The 17,961-nt window shown below is 44.8% G+C and overlaps 1 protein-coding gene across 1 annotated transcript in view; it reads left to right on the top strand.

Annotated features, from left to right (window-relative positions):
* Positions 1 to 17,961, top strand: part of slc2a9l2 (solute carrier family 2 member 9, like 2) — a 224,003-nt gene that overhangs the window by 118,175 nt on the left and 87,867 nt on the right. The window contains exon 11 of the mRNA XM_021568636.2: positions 1,415 to 1,490. Within this exon, the coding sequence (XP_021424311.1) occupies positions 1,415 to 1,490 (76 nt within the window). The remainder of the gene's footprint in view (positions 1 to 1,414; positions 1,491 to 17,961) is intronic.

Below are 17,961 nucleotides of genomic sequence, written 5' to 3'. Positions count from 1 at the left end.
GATGTGAGAAACATATATGCAGTTTCACGTGAAAAAAGCTTGGGGGTGTGAAGAACTTACAATTCCACATGTGAAAATCTATTTTGCAGTTTCACTTGTAAGAAAACTCCACATTTACTTCAATGTTTGCAAACAAATGAAATGTAAACAAACACTGTATATCCTAAAAACATGGTTAAAACAATAGTCTATGGATTTGAGTGGTTGCATTTCTCCAGCCCCATGCCTCCGCTTTTTACCAAAACTGTGTTGGGGTGAACACATGGTTCATGTGTTTTTTTTCTCCCCCCAATTTCATGGTATCCAATTGTTAGTAGTTACTGTCTTGTCTCATCGCTACAACTCCCATACAGGCTTGGGAGAGACGAAGGTCGAGAAACATGCGTCCTCCGAAACACAACCCAACCAAGCCGCACTGCTTCTTAACAGTGTGCATCCAACCCGGAAGCCAGCCGCCCCAAGGAAACACCGTACACCTAGCGACGTGGTCAGTGTGCACTGCGCCCGGCCCGCCACAGGAGTCACTAGTGCACGATGAGACAAGGATATCCCTACCAGCCAAACCCTCCCTAACCCGGACGACGCTAGCCAATTGTGCGTGGCCCCATGGACCTCCCGGTCGCGGCCGGCTGCGACAGAGCCTGGGCTCAAACCCAGAGTCTCTGGTGGCACAGCTACCCGGGAGGCCCTACGTGGTTCATGTTTTAATTAAGTTTTACCACTTTAAACACCTTTTAATAGATCAACAGTGCAATCAATATGGTGCAATCCTCTAGCGAGAGAGTTACTTTTGTGTCAATAATATCAATCAAAACTTCAAGAAACATCCTGCGTTCCACTGCTGGCATTTGAAGCTAAGCAGGGTTAGTCCTGGTTGGTCCCTGGATGGGAGACCAGATGTAACTGGAAGTGGTGAAAAATAAACGCGTAGGAAAATGTTTTAAAACATTTTGAAAAATTTACTTTTGAAACTTCACACGTCTGAAAACCACGTGTCTGACTCGTGAAAAAAAATAGTCAGAACTTTTTTTTGTAAGGGCGTGCCAACAGTGCATAACTACACAGCATCACTTTCACTCACAACCAGTATCTATTCAACTTTTACATTCGTCAACCAGCTGTGTTTATTCAACAGTCCGTCATGTCATCCACATTGAGTGTCTGTTTTGTTTGACTCCTGACACTCGAAAGCCTTGGTTGAGACACAATACTGCAGCTAGTCTCACTAACCCCAACATTGGAATACACCAAAATGAACAAACAGAGCAAAACTTTACTCTGAACATTAGAACTTTGAAATGGATGCACTGTTTATAGATATAAAACTTAAATACTTATTCTAAATGAAGTATACAGACTCTAAATAAAGTATACAGATAATGCTGCTCCCTTACTTTCTCTTTCTCTCTTACAGGACCAATATACATGGATGCCCTATCTCAGTTTCACCTGTATTTTGGCTGTAATTGCCTCCTTCTGCTCCGGTCCAGGTAAAGCTACAGATTTGGGTTCTCTCTCTCTCTCTCTCTCTCGCTCTCTCGCTCTCTCGCTCTCTCTTTCTCTCTCTCTCTCTCTCTCTCTCTCTCGTGCTCTCACTCTCTCTCTCAGTACTAATTGCCATAGTTACTACTCTTGGAAAGTCTTCCAGTGTACTTAAACATATTGGATGACTAAGACCGCCAGTGAGATGAGTCACCATGGCAGGTGCTGCAATAGATTAGCACATCAATTAGCAGGCAACCCTTGGCTTTGCTGTTATTTTTAGCGCATGCTATGCATATGGTATCGCGTGCGCTCTATGGAGGTGCACGATTGGAGGTGTGTGCAAAGTTTCAAAGGTAGCCTGTTACCGAGCATTTACATTGGGGCAAAAAAGTATTTAGTCAGCCACCAATTGTGCAAGTTCTCCCACTTAAAAAGATGAGTGAGGCCTGTCATTTTCATCATAGGTACACTTCAACTATGACAGACAAAATGAGGGAAAAAAATCCAGAAAATCACATTGTAGGATTTTTAATTAATTTATTTGCAAATTATGGTGGAAAATAAGTATTTGGTCAATAACAAAAGTGTGCTGGCTGCTGGGTTTTTCATGCTCAACATTTTCCCGTGTGTATCAAGAATGGTCCACCACCCAAAGGACATCCAGCCATTGGCAGAACAGACAGTGGTCGAAAACGGGTCATTGATGAAAGAAGACAAAGGAGGCTGACACGAATTGTGCAGAGCAACAGACGGGCTCCACTTACAGTAGTAAACTGACAGTCCAAGTACAACATTGGTGCCCATAAAATAAATCACAACTCGTCGTACCTTGACACAAACGGGGTAAAAAGAAACTGCTTGCAGTGGGCTAAAGAACAAAAACACTGGACGCTGGAGAATTGGAAAAACATTGCCTGGTCTTAATCCCAGTTCCTGCTGTTTCATGCTTTTGGGAAGACTAGGGTATGGAGAAAACCACATGAGTACATGCATCCATCATGCCACGTGTCAATATTACAGGCTGGTGGTGGCAGTGTGATGGTGTCGGTTGAGTTGTCATGGCCCACATTGGGCCCCTTGATAAAAGTGGAGCAAGGTTAAAATGCCACAGCATATCCGAACATCATTGCCGATCAGGTGCATCCCTTTGTCAGCAGTGTTTCCATCGACAAATATGTTTTTTTCAGCAGTATAATGCCCAATGCCAAGGATTATCCAGGAATGGTTCCATGAACATGACAGTGAATTCAGCTTACTGCAGTGGTCTGCCCAGTCACCAGATTTCAATCCAATTGAGTATCTGTTGGATAAGATGGAACGAGCTATTCGGAGTAGAAATCCACTACGGGCCAACTTGACACAACTGTTGTAGACAACACCTTGTAGAGTCCATGCCCGATGAATTGAGGCTGTTCTGACGTCAAAAGTGGGTGCAACTCAGTGTACAGTGTCACATATGTTGAAATATACAATAATTGGTTGTTTTCCTATACAGTGCCTTGCGAAAGTATTCGGCCCCCTTGAACTTTGCGACCTTTTGCCACATTTCAGGCTTCAAACATAAAGATATAAAACTGTATTTTTTTGTGAAGAATCAACAACAATTGGGACACAATCATGAAGTGGAACGACATTTATTGGATATTTCAAACTTTTTTAACAAATCAAAAACTGAAAAATTGGGCGTGCAAAATTTTTCAGCCCCTTTACTTTCAGTGCAGCAAACTCTCTCCAGAAGTTCAGTGAGGATCTCTGAATGATCCAATGTTGACCTAAATGACTAATGATGATAAATACAATCCACCTGTGTGTAATCAAGTCTCCGTATAAATGCACCTGCACTGTGATAGTCTCAGAGGTCCGTTAAAAGCGCAGAGAGCATCATGAAGAACAAGGAACACACCAGGCAGGTCCGAGATACTGTTGTGAAGAAGTTTAAAGCCGGATTTGGATACAAAAAGATTTCCCAAGCTTTAAACATCCCAAGGAGCACTGTGCAAGCGATAATATTGAAATGGAAGGAGTATCAGACCACTGCAAATCTACCAAGACCTGGCCGTCCCTCTAAACTTTCAGCTCATACAAGGAGAAGACTGATCAGAGATGCAGCCAAGAGGCCCATGATCACTCTGGATGAACTGCAGAGATCTACAGCTGAGGTGGGAGACTCTGTCCATAGGACAACAATCAGTCGTATATTGCACAAATCTGGCCTTTATGGAAGAGTGGCAAGAAGAAAGCAATTTCTTAAAGATATCCATAAAAAGTGTTGTTTAAAGTTTGCCACAAGCCACCTGGGAGACACACCAAACATGTGGAAGAAGGTGCTCTGGTCAGATGAAACCAAAATTGAACTTTTTGGCAACAATGCAAAACGTTATGTTTGGCGTAAAAGCAACACAGCTGAACACACCATCCCCACTGTCAAACATGGTGGTGGCAGCATCATGGTTTGGGCCTGCTTTTCTTCAGCAGGGACAGGGAAGATGGTTAAAATTGATGGGAAGATGGATGGAGCCAAATACAGGACCATTCTGGAAGAAAACCTGATGGAGTCTGCAAAAGACCTGAGACTGGGACGGAGATTTGTCTTCCAACAAGACAATGATCCAAAACATAAAGCAAAATCTACAATGGAATGGTTGAAAAATAAACATATCCAGATGTTAGAATGGCCAAGTCAAAGTCCAGACCTGAATCCAATCGAGAATCTGTGGAAAGAACTGAAAACTGCTGTTCACAAATGCTCTCCATCCAACCTCACTGAGCTCGAGCTGTTTTGCAAGGAGGAATGGGAAAAAATGTCAGTCTCTCGATGTGCAAAACTGATAGAGACATACCCCAAGCGACTTACAGCTGTAATCGCAGCAAAAGGTGGCGCTACAAAGTATTAACTTAAGGGGGCTGAATAATTTTGCACGCCCAATTTTTCAGTTTTTGATTTGTTAAAAAAGTTTGAAATATCCAATAAATGTCATTCCAATTCATGATTGTGTCCCACTTGTTGTTGATTCTTCACAAAAAAATAGTTTTATTTCTTTCTGTTTGAAGCCTGAAATGTGGCAAAAGGTCGCAAAGTTCAAGGGGGCCGAATACTTTCGCAAGGCACTGTATGTGACATATATTTCTGCCTTATACAGTATATATGTGCATATATGTATAATGTGTGTGACACATGTAGTATTAAAATGTTTATTATATATACAGTACCAGTCAAAGGTTTGAACACACCTACTCATTCAAGGGTTTTTCTTTATTTTTACTATTAAAAATGTGGAGTTAAACAGAGACCTCCTATAACGGAATTCTTCGTCCTCCTCTGACGAGGAGTATGAAATGTCGGACCAATGCGCAGCGTGGTATGTGTTCATGATGATTTATTTTACTGAACACAGAAAATCCAAAATAACAACGTGAAAATAAACAAAATCCAAAAAAGTCCTGTAAGGTGCGTAAAACACTAAACAGAAAACAATCACCCACAAAACACAGGTGGGAAAAGGCTACCTAAGTATGATTCTCAATCAGAGACAACGAACGACACCTGTCTCTGATTGAGAATCATACCAGGCCAAACACATAAACACAACATAAAACAGACTACCCACCCCAACTCACGCCCTGACCATACTAAAACAAAGACATAACAAAGGAACTAAGGTCAGAACGTGACACCTCCGTATCATTACAACATTTGGAAGGCGCGCGGCTTCACCGAACGGAGCTCGATTTGTCCTCCACAAGCCTCAACCACATTGCCGGAACAAGCATAAATCGGCTATTATGCAACTCCCCAGACAACACACCCTTTTCAAAATGAAAACTGCAAACAGGGCTGTTACGTGTTACGTTGACTGTATTGCCACCACACTGGCATAGCCGCAGGAAGTTGGGGTTCTCCAAAAATTGTATTATTTGAAAAATATATAATTTGTGGGTCTTGACTAGTCCTGTATTAGTGGACCGATATAGCTATCCTGTAGAAGGGGATTATGCATTTCTTTGCATCGCAAGATAGTTCTCAATTAAACATGTTGTGAGCTACACATTTTTTTACTAGCTTTCAAATAGGCACATTCTTCTCTTCTCTACCCTGCAATTCTTCCCAGGTCGTTAGTGTAAAAGAGAAAGTAGTGCACTATATTTTCTGTCAATAAACCTGGGAAAATTGTGGTTAATAAACAACTAAGGGCGGCCCTTTAAAAAATGTTTTCTCTTTATTTTTTCCTGGTTACATTTTTTTTCTTCTTTTCACTCTCAACATTACAATTGGTCATAGTGAATTGTTTTTATTGGATGTCATTTGAGTCCATGTCAATGCTTAAATCTGTTCAGAAGACAATTTTTGGGGGTCTGGAAGATAACAAACAAATGTAACAAATTTGTAACAAATTTGGTGTAAATCCCTTTTAATTGTGCATCTAGCGAGTGAGGAATATACTGGTAAAGCAGTGGTTCTGTACTGCTGCTGCTTATTTCATGGTAAAGGTAGCAAATAACAAATAGTAAATACAAATTATATACTTACTTATGATATACTTCTGCCAGGTAAGCCTACTTTGCAGTTAACATTTCATTGAGAAGGTTTTGGGTAAAGTATTTCCGTCAACCCACAAGATTGTTATCACATCTATCAACTGGCAGTGATAGACAAATGCACGCACCATACAGACACAGGGGCAATATTGCTGGAAATGTATTGGCAGATATTGTGTTATGTTTAGCTTTTTAAGCCAATAATGGCTAACCAGGGGTGGGATAATGTAAATGTTGTGTTTAATTAGATAGTAGCTGGGAGCTGTGTCTGATACTTGTGAGTTTTGTTTATGACTGTTTGTTGTGGTAAACATGAAAAATTGCATGTACTTTCTGAATTGATTGGCGAGCTACTCATATGTGGGCTGCGAGCTACTGGTAGCTTGCGATCGACCTGTTGGAGACCCCTGCTCTAACCACTCTGACATAAATGCAAATGCAATCGTCAATCACATCAAAACACTTATCATCAAAACAGTATCATGCTTTTAAAACTCGCGTAACTGCGATTGATTTGAAGAAAGTTTCAACCTGTTATTGAACTCCTAAGTATGGTCGTTGTGGATGTTGTTTCAAAGCCAAACACAATGAAATGGACAGCAATTAATTCAAAACACCCATGGAGAGCCCATGGATAACAGAGTTTAGGTGACTTTTCATCTGTCATGCAACGAGAGGCTGCAGGCTCCTGACAGTGGTTGATGCATGGAGTGCACAAACTGGCGGAAAGCGGCCTCCATGTGCATAGCATACAGACGACAAGTCCTTTTCCCCCTGCCCCTGTTCCTGCCTATTATAATCCAAACAGATTTGACATATTAGTAAATACAAGATTAAATTGAGAATAGTGTAATGGGTGAAAACATGCAGGGCCAGCTCCAGGCATAAGCGATATAAGCGGTCAACTTACTGTAGAATAGTAGAATATTCTACTACAATTTACACCTTTACAAGGTGTACGTTCGAAATCTGGTTGCATATCAGCAGTTTTTCTTGGTTTGTTAGTCAGTGACAGCTACTCAATTAGCAAAGTCAGCTAACAATTTTTTAAGATTGGTAAGTTTATTCTAGCCAGTTATCTAAACTTAGAATCATGGCTGAATACTGACTGGGCACACAGGGCACGTGCCCAGGGGCCCTGACTTCCAGGGGGCAAAATGTGTAGAATTGCAGGAAATTAGTTTTAAAACTGAATAAAAATTCTCTACATCCCATGGCAAAATGTGTAGAATTGCAGGATATTAGCTTTAAAATTGCAAAAGAAATTCTCTGCCCCATGGCAAAATTTGTAGAAAATCTCACTTAGGGCCCCCAAAAGGCTTACTGAGAGAACAGCATATGCAGCCTGAGGCAAGAAATAGTGTTTAAGCTTTTTTTGTCACTTTCTGAAATCATCAATAGCCTGTAGTCGCATCATCAAATTGTCACATGCGCCGAATAAAACATTAGACCTTACCGTCTAATGCTTGCTTACTGACAAGCCCTTAACAAACAGTGCTGATCAAGAAGAGTTAAGAACATATTTACCAAATAAACTAAAGTAAAAAGTAACATAACAATAACGAGGCTATATACATGGTGTACCGGTACCGAGTCAGTGTGCGGGGGTTACAGGTTAGAGGTCATTTGTACATGTAGTTACAGTTGAAGTCGGAAGTTTACATACACCCTAGCCAAATACATTTAAACCCTGTTTTTAACCATTTCTGACATTTAATCCTAGTAAAAATTCCCTGTCTTAGGTCAGTTAGGATCACCACTTTATTTTAAGAATGTGAAATGTCAAAATAATAGTAGAAGGAATTATTTATTAAGTTTTTATTTTTTTCATCACATTCCCAGTGGGTCAGAAGTTTACATACACTCAATTAGTATTTGGTAGCATTGCTTTCAAATTGTTTAACTTGGGTCAAATGTTTCGGGTAGCCTTCCACAAGCTTCTCACAAGAAGTTGGGTGAATTTTGGCCCATTCCTCCTGACAGAGCTGGTGTAACTGAGTCAGGTTTGTAGGCCTCTTTGCTCGCACATACTTTTTCAGTTCTGCCCACAAATTTTCTATCGGATTGAGGTCAGAGCTTTGTGATGGCCACTCCAATACCTTGACTTTGTTGTCCTTAGGCCATTTTGCCACAACTTTGGAAGTATGATTGGGGTCAATGTCCATTTGGAAGACATCCAATGATGCCATCTATTTTGTGAAGTGCACTAGTCCCTCCTGCAGCAAAACACCCCCACAACATGATGCTGCCACCCCCGTGCTTCACGGTTGGGATGGTGTTCTTCGTCTTGCAAGCATCCCCCTTTTTCCTACAAACATAATGATGGTCATTATGGCCAAACAGTTCTATTTTTGTTTCTTCATACCATAAGACATTTCTCCAAAAAGTATGATCTTTGTCCCCATGTGCAGTTGCAAACCGTAGTCTGGCTTTTTTATGGCGGTTTTGGAGCAGTGGCTTCTTACTCGCTGAGCGGCCTTTCAGGACTTGTTTTACTGTGGATATACAGTGAGGGAAAAAGTATTTGATCCCCTGCTGATTTTGTACGTTTGCCCACTGACAAAGAAATTATCAGTCCATAATTTTAATGGTAGGTTTATTTGAACAGTGAGAGACAGAATAACAACAAAAAAATCCATAAAAATGTGTCAAAAATGTTATAAATTGATTTGCATTTTAATGAGGGAAATAAGTAATTGACCCCTCTGCAAAATATGACTTAGTACTTGTAGTTGGCCACCAGGTTTGCACACATCTCAGGAGGGATTTTGTCCCACTCTTCTTTGCAGATCTTCTCTAAGTCATTAAGGTTTCGAGGCTGACGTTTGGCAACTCGAACCTTCAGCTCTCTCCACAGGAGACTGGCTAGGCCACTCCAGGACCTTAATGTGCTTCTTCTTGAGCCACTCCTTTGTTGCCTTGGCCGTGTGTTTTGGGTCAATGCCCTGGCTGAGGGAAGGAGGTTCTCACCCAAGATTTGACGGTACATGGCCCCGCCCCGTCCATCGTCCCTTTGATGCGGTGAAGATGTCCTGTCCCCTTAGCAGAAAAACACCCCCAAAGCATATTGTTTCCACCTCCGTGTTTGACAGTGGGGATAGTGTTCTTGGTCATAGGCAGCATTCCTCCTCCTCCAAACACGGCGAGTTGAGTTGATGCCAAAGAGTTCCATTTTGGTCTCATCTGACCACAACACTTTCACCCAGTTGTCCTCTGAATCATTCAGATGTTGCTTGGCAAACTTCAGACCGGTATGTATATATGTGCTTTCTTGAGTAGGAGCTTGTACGACCTTGCGGGCGCTGCAGGATTACAGTCCTTCACGGCGTAGTGTGTTACCAATTGTTTTCTTGGTGACTATGGTCCCAGCTGCCTTGAGATCATTGACAAGATCCTCCCGTGTAGTTCTGGGCTGATTCCTCACCGTTCTCGTGATCAGTGCAACTCCACGAGGTGAGATCTTGCATGGAGCCCCAGGCCTAGGGAGATTAACAGTTATTTTGTGTTACTTCCATTTGCGAATAATCACACCAACTGTTGTCACCTTCTCACCAAGCTGCTTGGCGATGGTCTTGTAGCCCATTCCAGCCTTGTGTAGGTCTACAATCTTGGCCATAACATCCTTGGAGAGCTCTTTGGTCTTGGCCATGGTGAAGAGTTTGGAATCTGATTGATTGATTGCTTCTGTGGACAGGTGTCTTTTATACAAGTAACAAACTGAGATTAGGAGCACTCCCTTTAAGAGTGTGCTCCTAATCTCAGCTTGTTACCTGTATAAGAGACACCTGGGACCCAGAAATCTTTCTGATTGTGAGGGTGTCAAATACTTATTTCCCTCATTAAAATGCAATTTAACATTTTTGACATGCGTTTATCTGGATTTTTGTGTTGTTATTCTGTCTCTCAATGTTCAAATAAACATACCATTAAAATTATTGACTGATAATGTCTTTGTCAGTGGGCAAACGTACAAAATCAGCAGGGGATCAAATACTTTTTTCCCTCACTGTATATACTTTTGTACCTTTTTCCTCCAGCATCTTCACAAGGTCCTTTGCTGTTGTTCTGGGATTGATTTGCACTTTTCGCACCAAAGTATGTTCATCTCTAGGTGACAGAACACGTCACCTTCCTGAGCGGTATGTCGGCTGCGTGGTCCCATGGTGTTTATACTTGCGTACTATTGTTTGTACAGATGAACGTGGTACCTTCAGGCGTTTGGAAATTGCTCCCAAGGATGAACCAGACTTGTGGAGGTGTACATTTTTTCTCTGAGGTCTTGGCCGATTTTCTTTTGATTTTCCCATGATGTCAAGCAAAGAGGCACTGAGTTTGAAGGTAGGCCTTGATATACATCCACAGGTACACCTCCAATTGATTCAAATGATGTCAATTAGCCTATCAGAAGCTTCTAAAGCCATGACATAATTTTCTGGAATTTGACTTCAACCTAATTGTATGTAAACTTATGACTTCAACTCTAGTTGTGACGTGACTATGCATACAGTGGGGCAAAAAAGTAGTTAGTCAGCCACCAATTGTGCAAGTTCTCCCACTTAAAAAGATGAGAGGCCTGTAATTTTCATCATAAGTACACTTCAACTATGACTGTCATGTATTGTCATGTTGTGTCTTTCTGTCCTTTCCTTTCACCCTGTCTCCCTCTGCTGGTCGTACTAGGTTACCGTTTCTGTCCCTCTTTCCCCCAGCTGTTCCTTGTCTTCTCTGACTACCTCATTCACCCCTTTTCCCACCTGTTCCCTTTTTCCCTCTGATTAGGTCCCTATATCTCTCTCTGTTTCTGCTCCTGTCTTTGTCGGATTCTTGTTTGTGTGTCTCATGCCTGAACCAGACTATCATCGTGTTTGCTGCAACCTTGTCCTGTCCTGTCGGAATCTACCTGTCCATCTGAGCCCACGTGTGTTCATCATTAAAGAAACTCTGTTTGTTAATTCGCTTTTGGGTCCTCATTCACGCACCTGACAATGACAGACAAAATTTGAAAAAAAATCCAGAAAATCACATTGTAGGATTTTTTAATGAATTTATTTGCAAATTATGGTGGAAAATAAGTATTTGGTCACCTACAAACAAGCAAGATTTCTGGCTCTCACAGACCTGTAACTTCTCTGTCCACTCGTTACCTGTATTCATGGCACCTGTTTGAACTTGTTTTCAGTATAAAAGACACCTGTCCACAACCTCAAACTGTCACACTCCAAACTCCACTATGGCCAAGACCAAAGAGCTGTCAAAGGACACCAGAAACTAAATTGTAGACCTGCACCAGGCTGGGAAGACTGAATCTGCAATAGGTAAGCAGCTTGGTTTGAAGAAATCAACTGTGGGAGCAATTATTAGGAAATGGAAGACATACAAGACCACTGATAATCTCCCTCGATCTGGGGCTCCACGCAAGATCTCACCCCGTGGGGTCAAAATGATCACAAGATTGGTGAGCAAAAATCCCCGAACCACACGGGGGGACCTAGTGAATGACCTGCAGAGAGCTGGGACCAAAGTAACAAAGCCTACCATCAGTAACACACTACGCCGCAAGGGACTCAAATCCTGCAGTGCCAGACATGTCCCCCTGCTTAAGCCAGTACATGTCCAGGCCTGTCTGAAGTTTGCTAGAGAGCATTTGGATGATCCAGAAGAAGATTGGGAGAATGTCATATGGTCAGATGAAACCAAAATATAACTTTTTGGTAAAAACTCAACTCGTCGTGTTTGGAGGACAAAGAATGCTGAGTTGCATCCAAAGAACACCTACCTACTGTGAAACATGGGGGTGGAAACATCATGCTTTGGGGCTGTATTTCTGCAAAGGGACCAGGACGACTGATCCGTGTAAAGGAAAGAATGAATGGGGCCATGTATCGTGAGATTTTGAGTGAAAACCTCCTTCCATCAGCAAGGGCATTGAAGATGAAACGTGGCTGAGTTTTTCAGCATGACAATGATCCCAAACACACCGCCCGGGCAACGAAGGAGTGGCTTCATAAGAAGCATTTCAAGGTCCTGGAGTGGCCTAGCCAGTCTCCAGATCTCAACCCCATAGAAAATCTTTGGAGGGAGTTGAAAGTCTGTGTTGCCCAGCAACAGCCCCAAAACATCACTGCTCTAGAGGAGATCTGCATGGATGAATGGGCCAAAATACCAGCAACAGTGTGTCAAAACCTTGTGAAGACTTACAGAAAACATTTGACCTCTGTCATTGCCAACAAAGGGTATATAACAAAGTATTGAGAAACTTTTGTTATTGACCAAATACTTATTTTCCACCATAATTTGCAAATAAATTCATAAAAAATCCTACAATGTGATTTTCTGGATTTTTTTTCTCATTTTCTCTGTCATAGTTGAAGTGTACCTATGATGAAAATTACAGGCCTCTCTCATTTTTTAAGTGGGAGAACTTGCACAATTGGTGGCTGACTAAATACTTTTTTGCCCCACTGTAGATAATAAACAGCGAGTTGCAGTAGTGTACAAAACAAATGCAGCCCATATACTTTTATGTTTGGATTTCTAAGACATGCTAAAGTTTGTATCATTCACAACTAAAGTTGTCAAATAACTCAAATTTTAGGATATAGGACCTGTTTCAAATTATAACTTTTACACTAAACATAGCCACTTCATATGCGCACTCGTTCTGGAAAAATATCCTTTCTATTTTATTCAGCTATGTTCAATCATATTCTTCTTGCTATAAAATCATATAATAATGTCAGGGACATAACCATATCTTGTCTGCAAAATGAACAAGCCAACAGTCTATGGCATGGCGCATAGCAAGATTACATACAGTAGGCCAACTCATATTCTGTTTTATTGTGATGGTGTATATTAGATTGATTTATTAGGCTTTTTTAAATGTATATGTTCCAAAGGTGCGTATCAGTGGCTTGTATTGTCATGTTGTCTTGTCTCTGTCCTTTCCCTTCACCCTGTCTCCCTCTGCTGGTCGTTGTTATGTTACCTTTTCTCCCCCTCTTTTCCCCAGCTGTGCCTTGTCTCCTCCTAATTACCCATTCACCCCGTTCCCCACCTGTTCCCTTTTTCCCTCTGATTAGGTCCCTATATCTGTCTCTGTTTCTGCTCCTGTCCTTGTCGGATTCTTGTTTGTTTGTTTATGTGTCTCATGCCTGAACCAGACTATCATCGTGTGTGCTGCAACCTTGTCCTGTCCTGTCGGAATCTACCTGTCCATCTGAGCCCACGTATGTTCGTCATTAAAGTACTCTGTTTGTTAATTCGCTTTTGGGTCCTCATTCACGCACCATAACAGAAGAATCCGACCAAGAATGGACCCAGCGACTTCGGATCCTCTCCACTCAGCCGTCGAGATCCAGGGAGCGATGCTAGGCAGACACAAGCAGGAATTGTCTGCTGCTCGACATGCCGTTGAGACCCTGGCCACCCAAGTCTCCAACCTCACAGAACAGGTTCACCATCTCCGCCTCGATCCACCGGCCACTTCCAGGGCTTTCGAATCTCCGGAGCCCAGAATCAATAACCCGCCGTGTTACTCTGGGGAGCCCACTGAATGCCGCTCGTTCCTCACCCAGTGTGATATTGTGTTTTCTCTCCAGCCCAACACTTACTCCAGGAGCACTGCTCGTGTCGCCTACGTCATATCTCTCCTTATTGGACGGGCTCGTGAGTGGGGCACGGCAATCTGGGAGGCAAGGGCTGAGTGTATTAACCAGTATCAAGACTTTAAGGAGGAGATGATACGGGTTTTTGATCGATCTGTTTTTGGGGAGGAGGCTTCCAGGGCCCTGTCTTCCCTATGTCAAGGCAATCGATCCATAACAGACTACTCTATTGAGTTTCGCACTCTTGCTGTCTCCAGTGGCTGGAACGAGCCGGCCTTGCTCGCTCGTCTTCTGGAGGGTTTCCGCGCAGAGGTAAAGGATGAGATTCTCTCCCGGGAGGTTCCTTCCAGCGTGGATTCCTTGATTGAACTCGCTATTCGCATTGAGCGACGGGTTGATCTTCGTCACCGAGCTCGTGGAAAGGAGCTCGCGCTCTCCGTCGCCTCCCTCTCCGCATCACTACCATCTTCCTCTGCCGGCTCGGGTGCTGAGCCCATGCAGCTGGGAGGTATCCGCATCTCGACTAAGGAGAGGGAACGGAGAATCACCAACCGCCTCTGTCTCTATTGCGGTTCCGCTGGTCATTTTGCCACTTCATGTCCAGTAAAAGGCCAGAGCTCGTCAGTAAGCGGAGGGCTACTGGTGAGCGCTACTACTCCTGTCTCTCCTTCAAGATCCTGCACTACCTTGTCGGTCCATCTACGCTGGACCGGTTCGTCAGCTTCCTGCAGTGCCTTAATAGACTCTGGGGCGGAGGGCTGTTTTATGGACGAGACCTGGGCTCGGGAACATGACATTCCTCTCAGACAGTTAAAGGAGCCCACGGCCTTGTTCGCCCTGGATGGTAGTCCTCTCCCCAGGATTCAGCGTGAGACGCTACCTTTAACCCTCACTGTTTCTGGTAATCATAGTGAAACCATTTCTTTTTTAATTTTTCGTTCACCTTTTACACCTGTTGTTTTGGGCCATCCCTGGCTAGTTTGTCATAATCCTTCCATTAATTGGTCTAGTAATTCTATCCTCTCCTGGAACGTCTCTTGTCATGTGAAATGTTTAATGTCTGCTATCCCTCCTGTTTCCTCTGTCTCTTCTTCACAGGAGGAGCCTGGTGATTTGACAGGGGTGCCGGAGGAATATCACGATCTGCGCACGGTGTTCAGTCGGTCCAGGGCCACCTCTCTTCCTCCACACCGGTCGTATGATTGTAGTATTGATCTCCTTCCGGGAACCACCCCCCCCCGGGGTAGACTATACTCTCTGTCGGCTCCCGAACGTAAGGCTCTCGAAGATTATTTGTCTGTAGCTCTTGACGCCGGTACCATAGTCCCCTCCTCCTCTCCCGCCGGAGCGGGGTTTTTTTTTGTCAAGAAGAAGGACGGGTCTCTGCGCCCCTGCATAGATTATCGAGGGCTGAATGACATAACAGTGAAGAATCGTTATCCGCTTCCTCTTATGTCTTCAGCCTTCGAGATCCTGCAGGGAGCCAGGTTTTTCACTAAGTTGGACCTTCGTAACGCTTACCATCTCGTGCGCATCAGGGAGGGGGACGAGTGGAAGACGGCGTTTAACACTCCGTTAGGGCACTTTGAATACCGGGTTCTTCCTTTCGGCCTCGCTAACGCTCCAGCTGTCTTTCAGGCATTAGTCAATGATGTCCTGAGAGACATGCTGAACATCTTTGTTTTCGTTTACCTTGACGATATCCTGATTTTTTCACCGTCACTCCAGATTCATGTTCAGCACGTTCGACGTGTCCTCCAGCGCCTTTTAGAGAATTGTCTTTTCGTGAAGGCTGAGAAGTGCACTTTTCATGCCTCCTCCGTCACATTTCTCGGTTCTGTTATTTCCGCTGAAGGCATTAAGATGGATCCCGCTAAGGTCCAAGCTGTCATTGATTGGCCCGTCCCTAAGTCACGTGTCGAGCTGCAGCGCTTTCTCGGCTTCGCGAACTTCTATCGTCGTTTCATCCGTAATTTCGGTCAGGTGGCAGCTCCTCTCACAGCCCTTACTTCTGTCAAGACGTGCTTTAAGTGGTCCGTTTCCGCCCAGGGAGCTTTTGATCTCCTCAAGAATCGTTTTACATCCGCTCCTATCCTTGTTACACCTGACGTCTCTAGACAGTTCGTTGTCGAGGTTGACGCGTCAGAGGTGGGAGTGGGAGCCATCCTTTCTCAGCGCTCCCTCTCTGACGACAAGGTCCACCCATGCGCGTATTTTTCTCATCGCCTGTCGCCGTCGGAACGTAACTATGATGTGGGTAACCGCGAACTGCTCGCCATCCGGTTAGCCCTAGGCGAATGGCGACAGTGGTTGGAGGGGGCGACCGTTCCTTTTGTCGTTTGGACTGACCATAGGAACCTTGAGTACATCCGTTCTGCCAAACGACTTAATGCGCGTCAGGCGCGTTGGGCGCTGTTTTTCGCTCGTTTCGAGTTCGTGATTTCTTATCGTCCGGGCTCTAAGAACACCAAGCCTGATGCTTTGTCTCGTCTCTTCAGTTCTTCAGTAGCCTCCACTGACCCCGAGGGGATTCTCCCTGAGGGGCGTATTGTCGGGTTGACTGTCTGGGGAATTGAGAGGCAGGTAAAGCAAGCACTCACTCAAACTCCGTCGCCGCGCGCTTGTCCTAGGAACCTTCTTTTCGTTCCCGTTCCTACTCGTCTGGCCGTTCTTCAGTGGGCTCACTCTGCCAAGTTAGCCGGTCACCCTGGCGTTCGGGGTACGCTTGCTTCCATTCGCCAGCGTTTCTGGTGGCCCACCCGGGAGCATGACACGCGTCGTTTCGTGGCTGCTTGTTCGGTCTGCGCGCAGACTAAGTCCGGTAACTCTCCTCCTGCCGGCCGTCTCAGGCCGCTTCCTATTCCCTCTCGACCGTGGTCTCACATCGCCTTAGATTTTGTCACCGGACTGCCTTCGTCAGCGGGGAAGACTGTTATTCTTACGGTTGTCGATAGGTTCTCTAAGGCGGCTCATTTCATTCCCCTTGCTAAGCTTCCTTCTGCTAAAGAGACGGCACAAATCATCATCGAGAATGTTTTCAGAATTCATGGCCTTCCGTCAGACGTCGTTTCGGACAGAGGTCCGCAATTCACGTCTCAATTTTGGAGGGAGTTTTGCCGTTTGATTGGGGCTTCCGTCAGTCTCTCTTCCGGCTTTCACCCCCAGTCTAACGGTCAAGCAGAACGGGCCAATCAGACTATTGGTCGCATCTTACGCAGTCTTTCTTTTCGCAACCCTGCGTCTTGGTCAGAACAGCTCCCCTGGGCAGAATACGCCCACAACTCGCTTCCTTCGTCTGCGACCGGGCTATCTCCTTTTCAGAGTAGCCTCGGGTACCAGCCTCCGTTGTTCTCATCTCAGTTCGCCGAGTCCAGCGTCCCCTCCGCTCAGGCTTTTGTCCAACGTTGCGAGCGCACCTGGAAGAGGGTCAGGTCTGCACTTTGCCGTTATAGGGCGCAGACTGTGAGAGCTGCTAATAAGCGTAGAACGAAGAGCCCTAGATATTGTCGCGGTCAGAGAGTTTGGCTCTCCACTCAGAACCTTCCCCTTAAGACGGCTTCTCGCAAGTTGACCCCGCGGTTCATTGGTCCATTCCGTATCTCTCAAATCATTAACCCTGTCGCAGTGCGACTTCTTCTGCCGCGATATCTTCGTCGCGTCCACCCGGTCTTCCATGTCTCCTGTGTCAAGCCCGTTCTTCGCGCCCCCGCTCGTCTTCCCCCCCCCCCCCCCCATCCTTGTCGAGGGCGCACCCATCTACAGGGTCCGTAGGATTTTGGACATGCGTCCTCGGGGCCGTGGTCATCAGTACCTAGTAGATTGGGAGGGGTACGGTCCTGAGGAGAGGAGTTGGGTTCCCTCTCGGGACGTGCTGGACCGTGCGCTGATCGATGATTTCCTCCGTTGCCGCCAGGCTTCCTCCTCGAGTGCGCCAGGAGGCGCTCGGTGAGTGGGGGGGTACTGTCATGTTGTCTTGTCTCTGTCCTTTCCCTTCACCCTGTCTCCCTCTGCTGGTCGTTGTTATGTTACCTTTTCTCCCCCTCTTTTCCCCAGCTGTGCCTTGTCTCCTCCTAATTACCCATTCACCCCGTTCCCCACCTGTTCCCTTTTTCCCTCTGATTAGGTCCCTATATCTGTCTCTGTTTCTGCTCCTGTCCTTGTCGGATTCTTGTTTGTTTGTTTATGTGTCTCATGCCTGAACCAGACTATCATCGTGTGTGCTGCAACCTTGTCCTGTCCTGTCGGAATCTACCTGTCCATCTGAGCCCACGTATGTTCGTCATTAAAGTACTCTGTTTGTTAATTCGCTTTTGGGTCCTCATTCACGCACCAT

The sequence above is a fragment of the Oncorhynchus mykiss genome, chromosome 17 (genome assembly GCF_013265735.2).
Source record: "Oncorhynchus mykiss isolate Arlee chromosome 17, USDA_OmykA_1.1, whole genome shotgun sequence".
Taxonomy (NCBI): domain Eukaryota; kingdom Metazoa; phylum Chordata; class Actinopteri; order Salmoniformes; family Salmonidae; genus Oncorhynchus; species Oncorhynchus mykiss.
The sequence above is the reverse complement of the archived record's forward strand: the minus strand, read 5'-3'. Positions and strand labels throughout refer to the sequence as shown.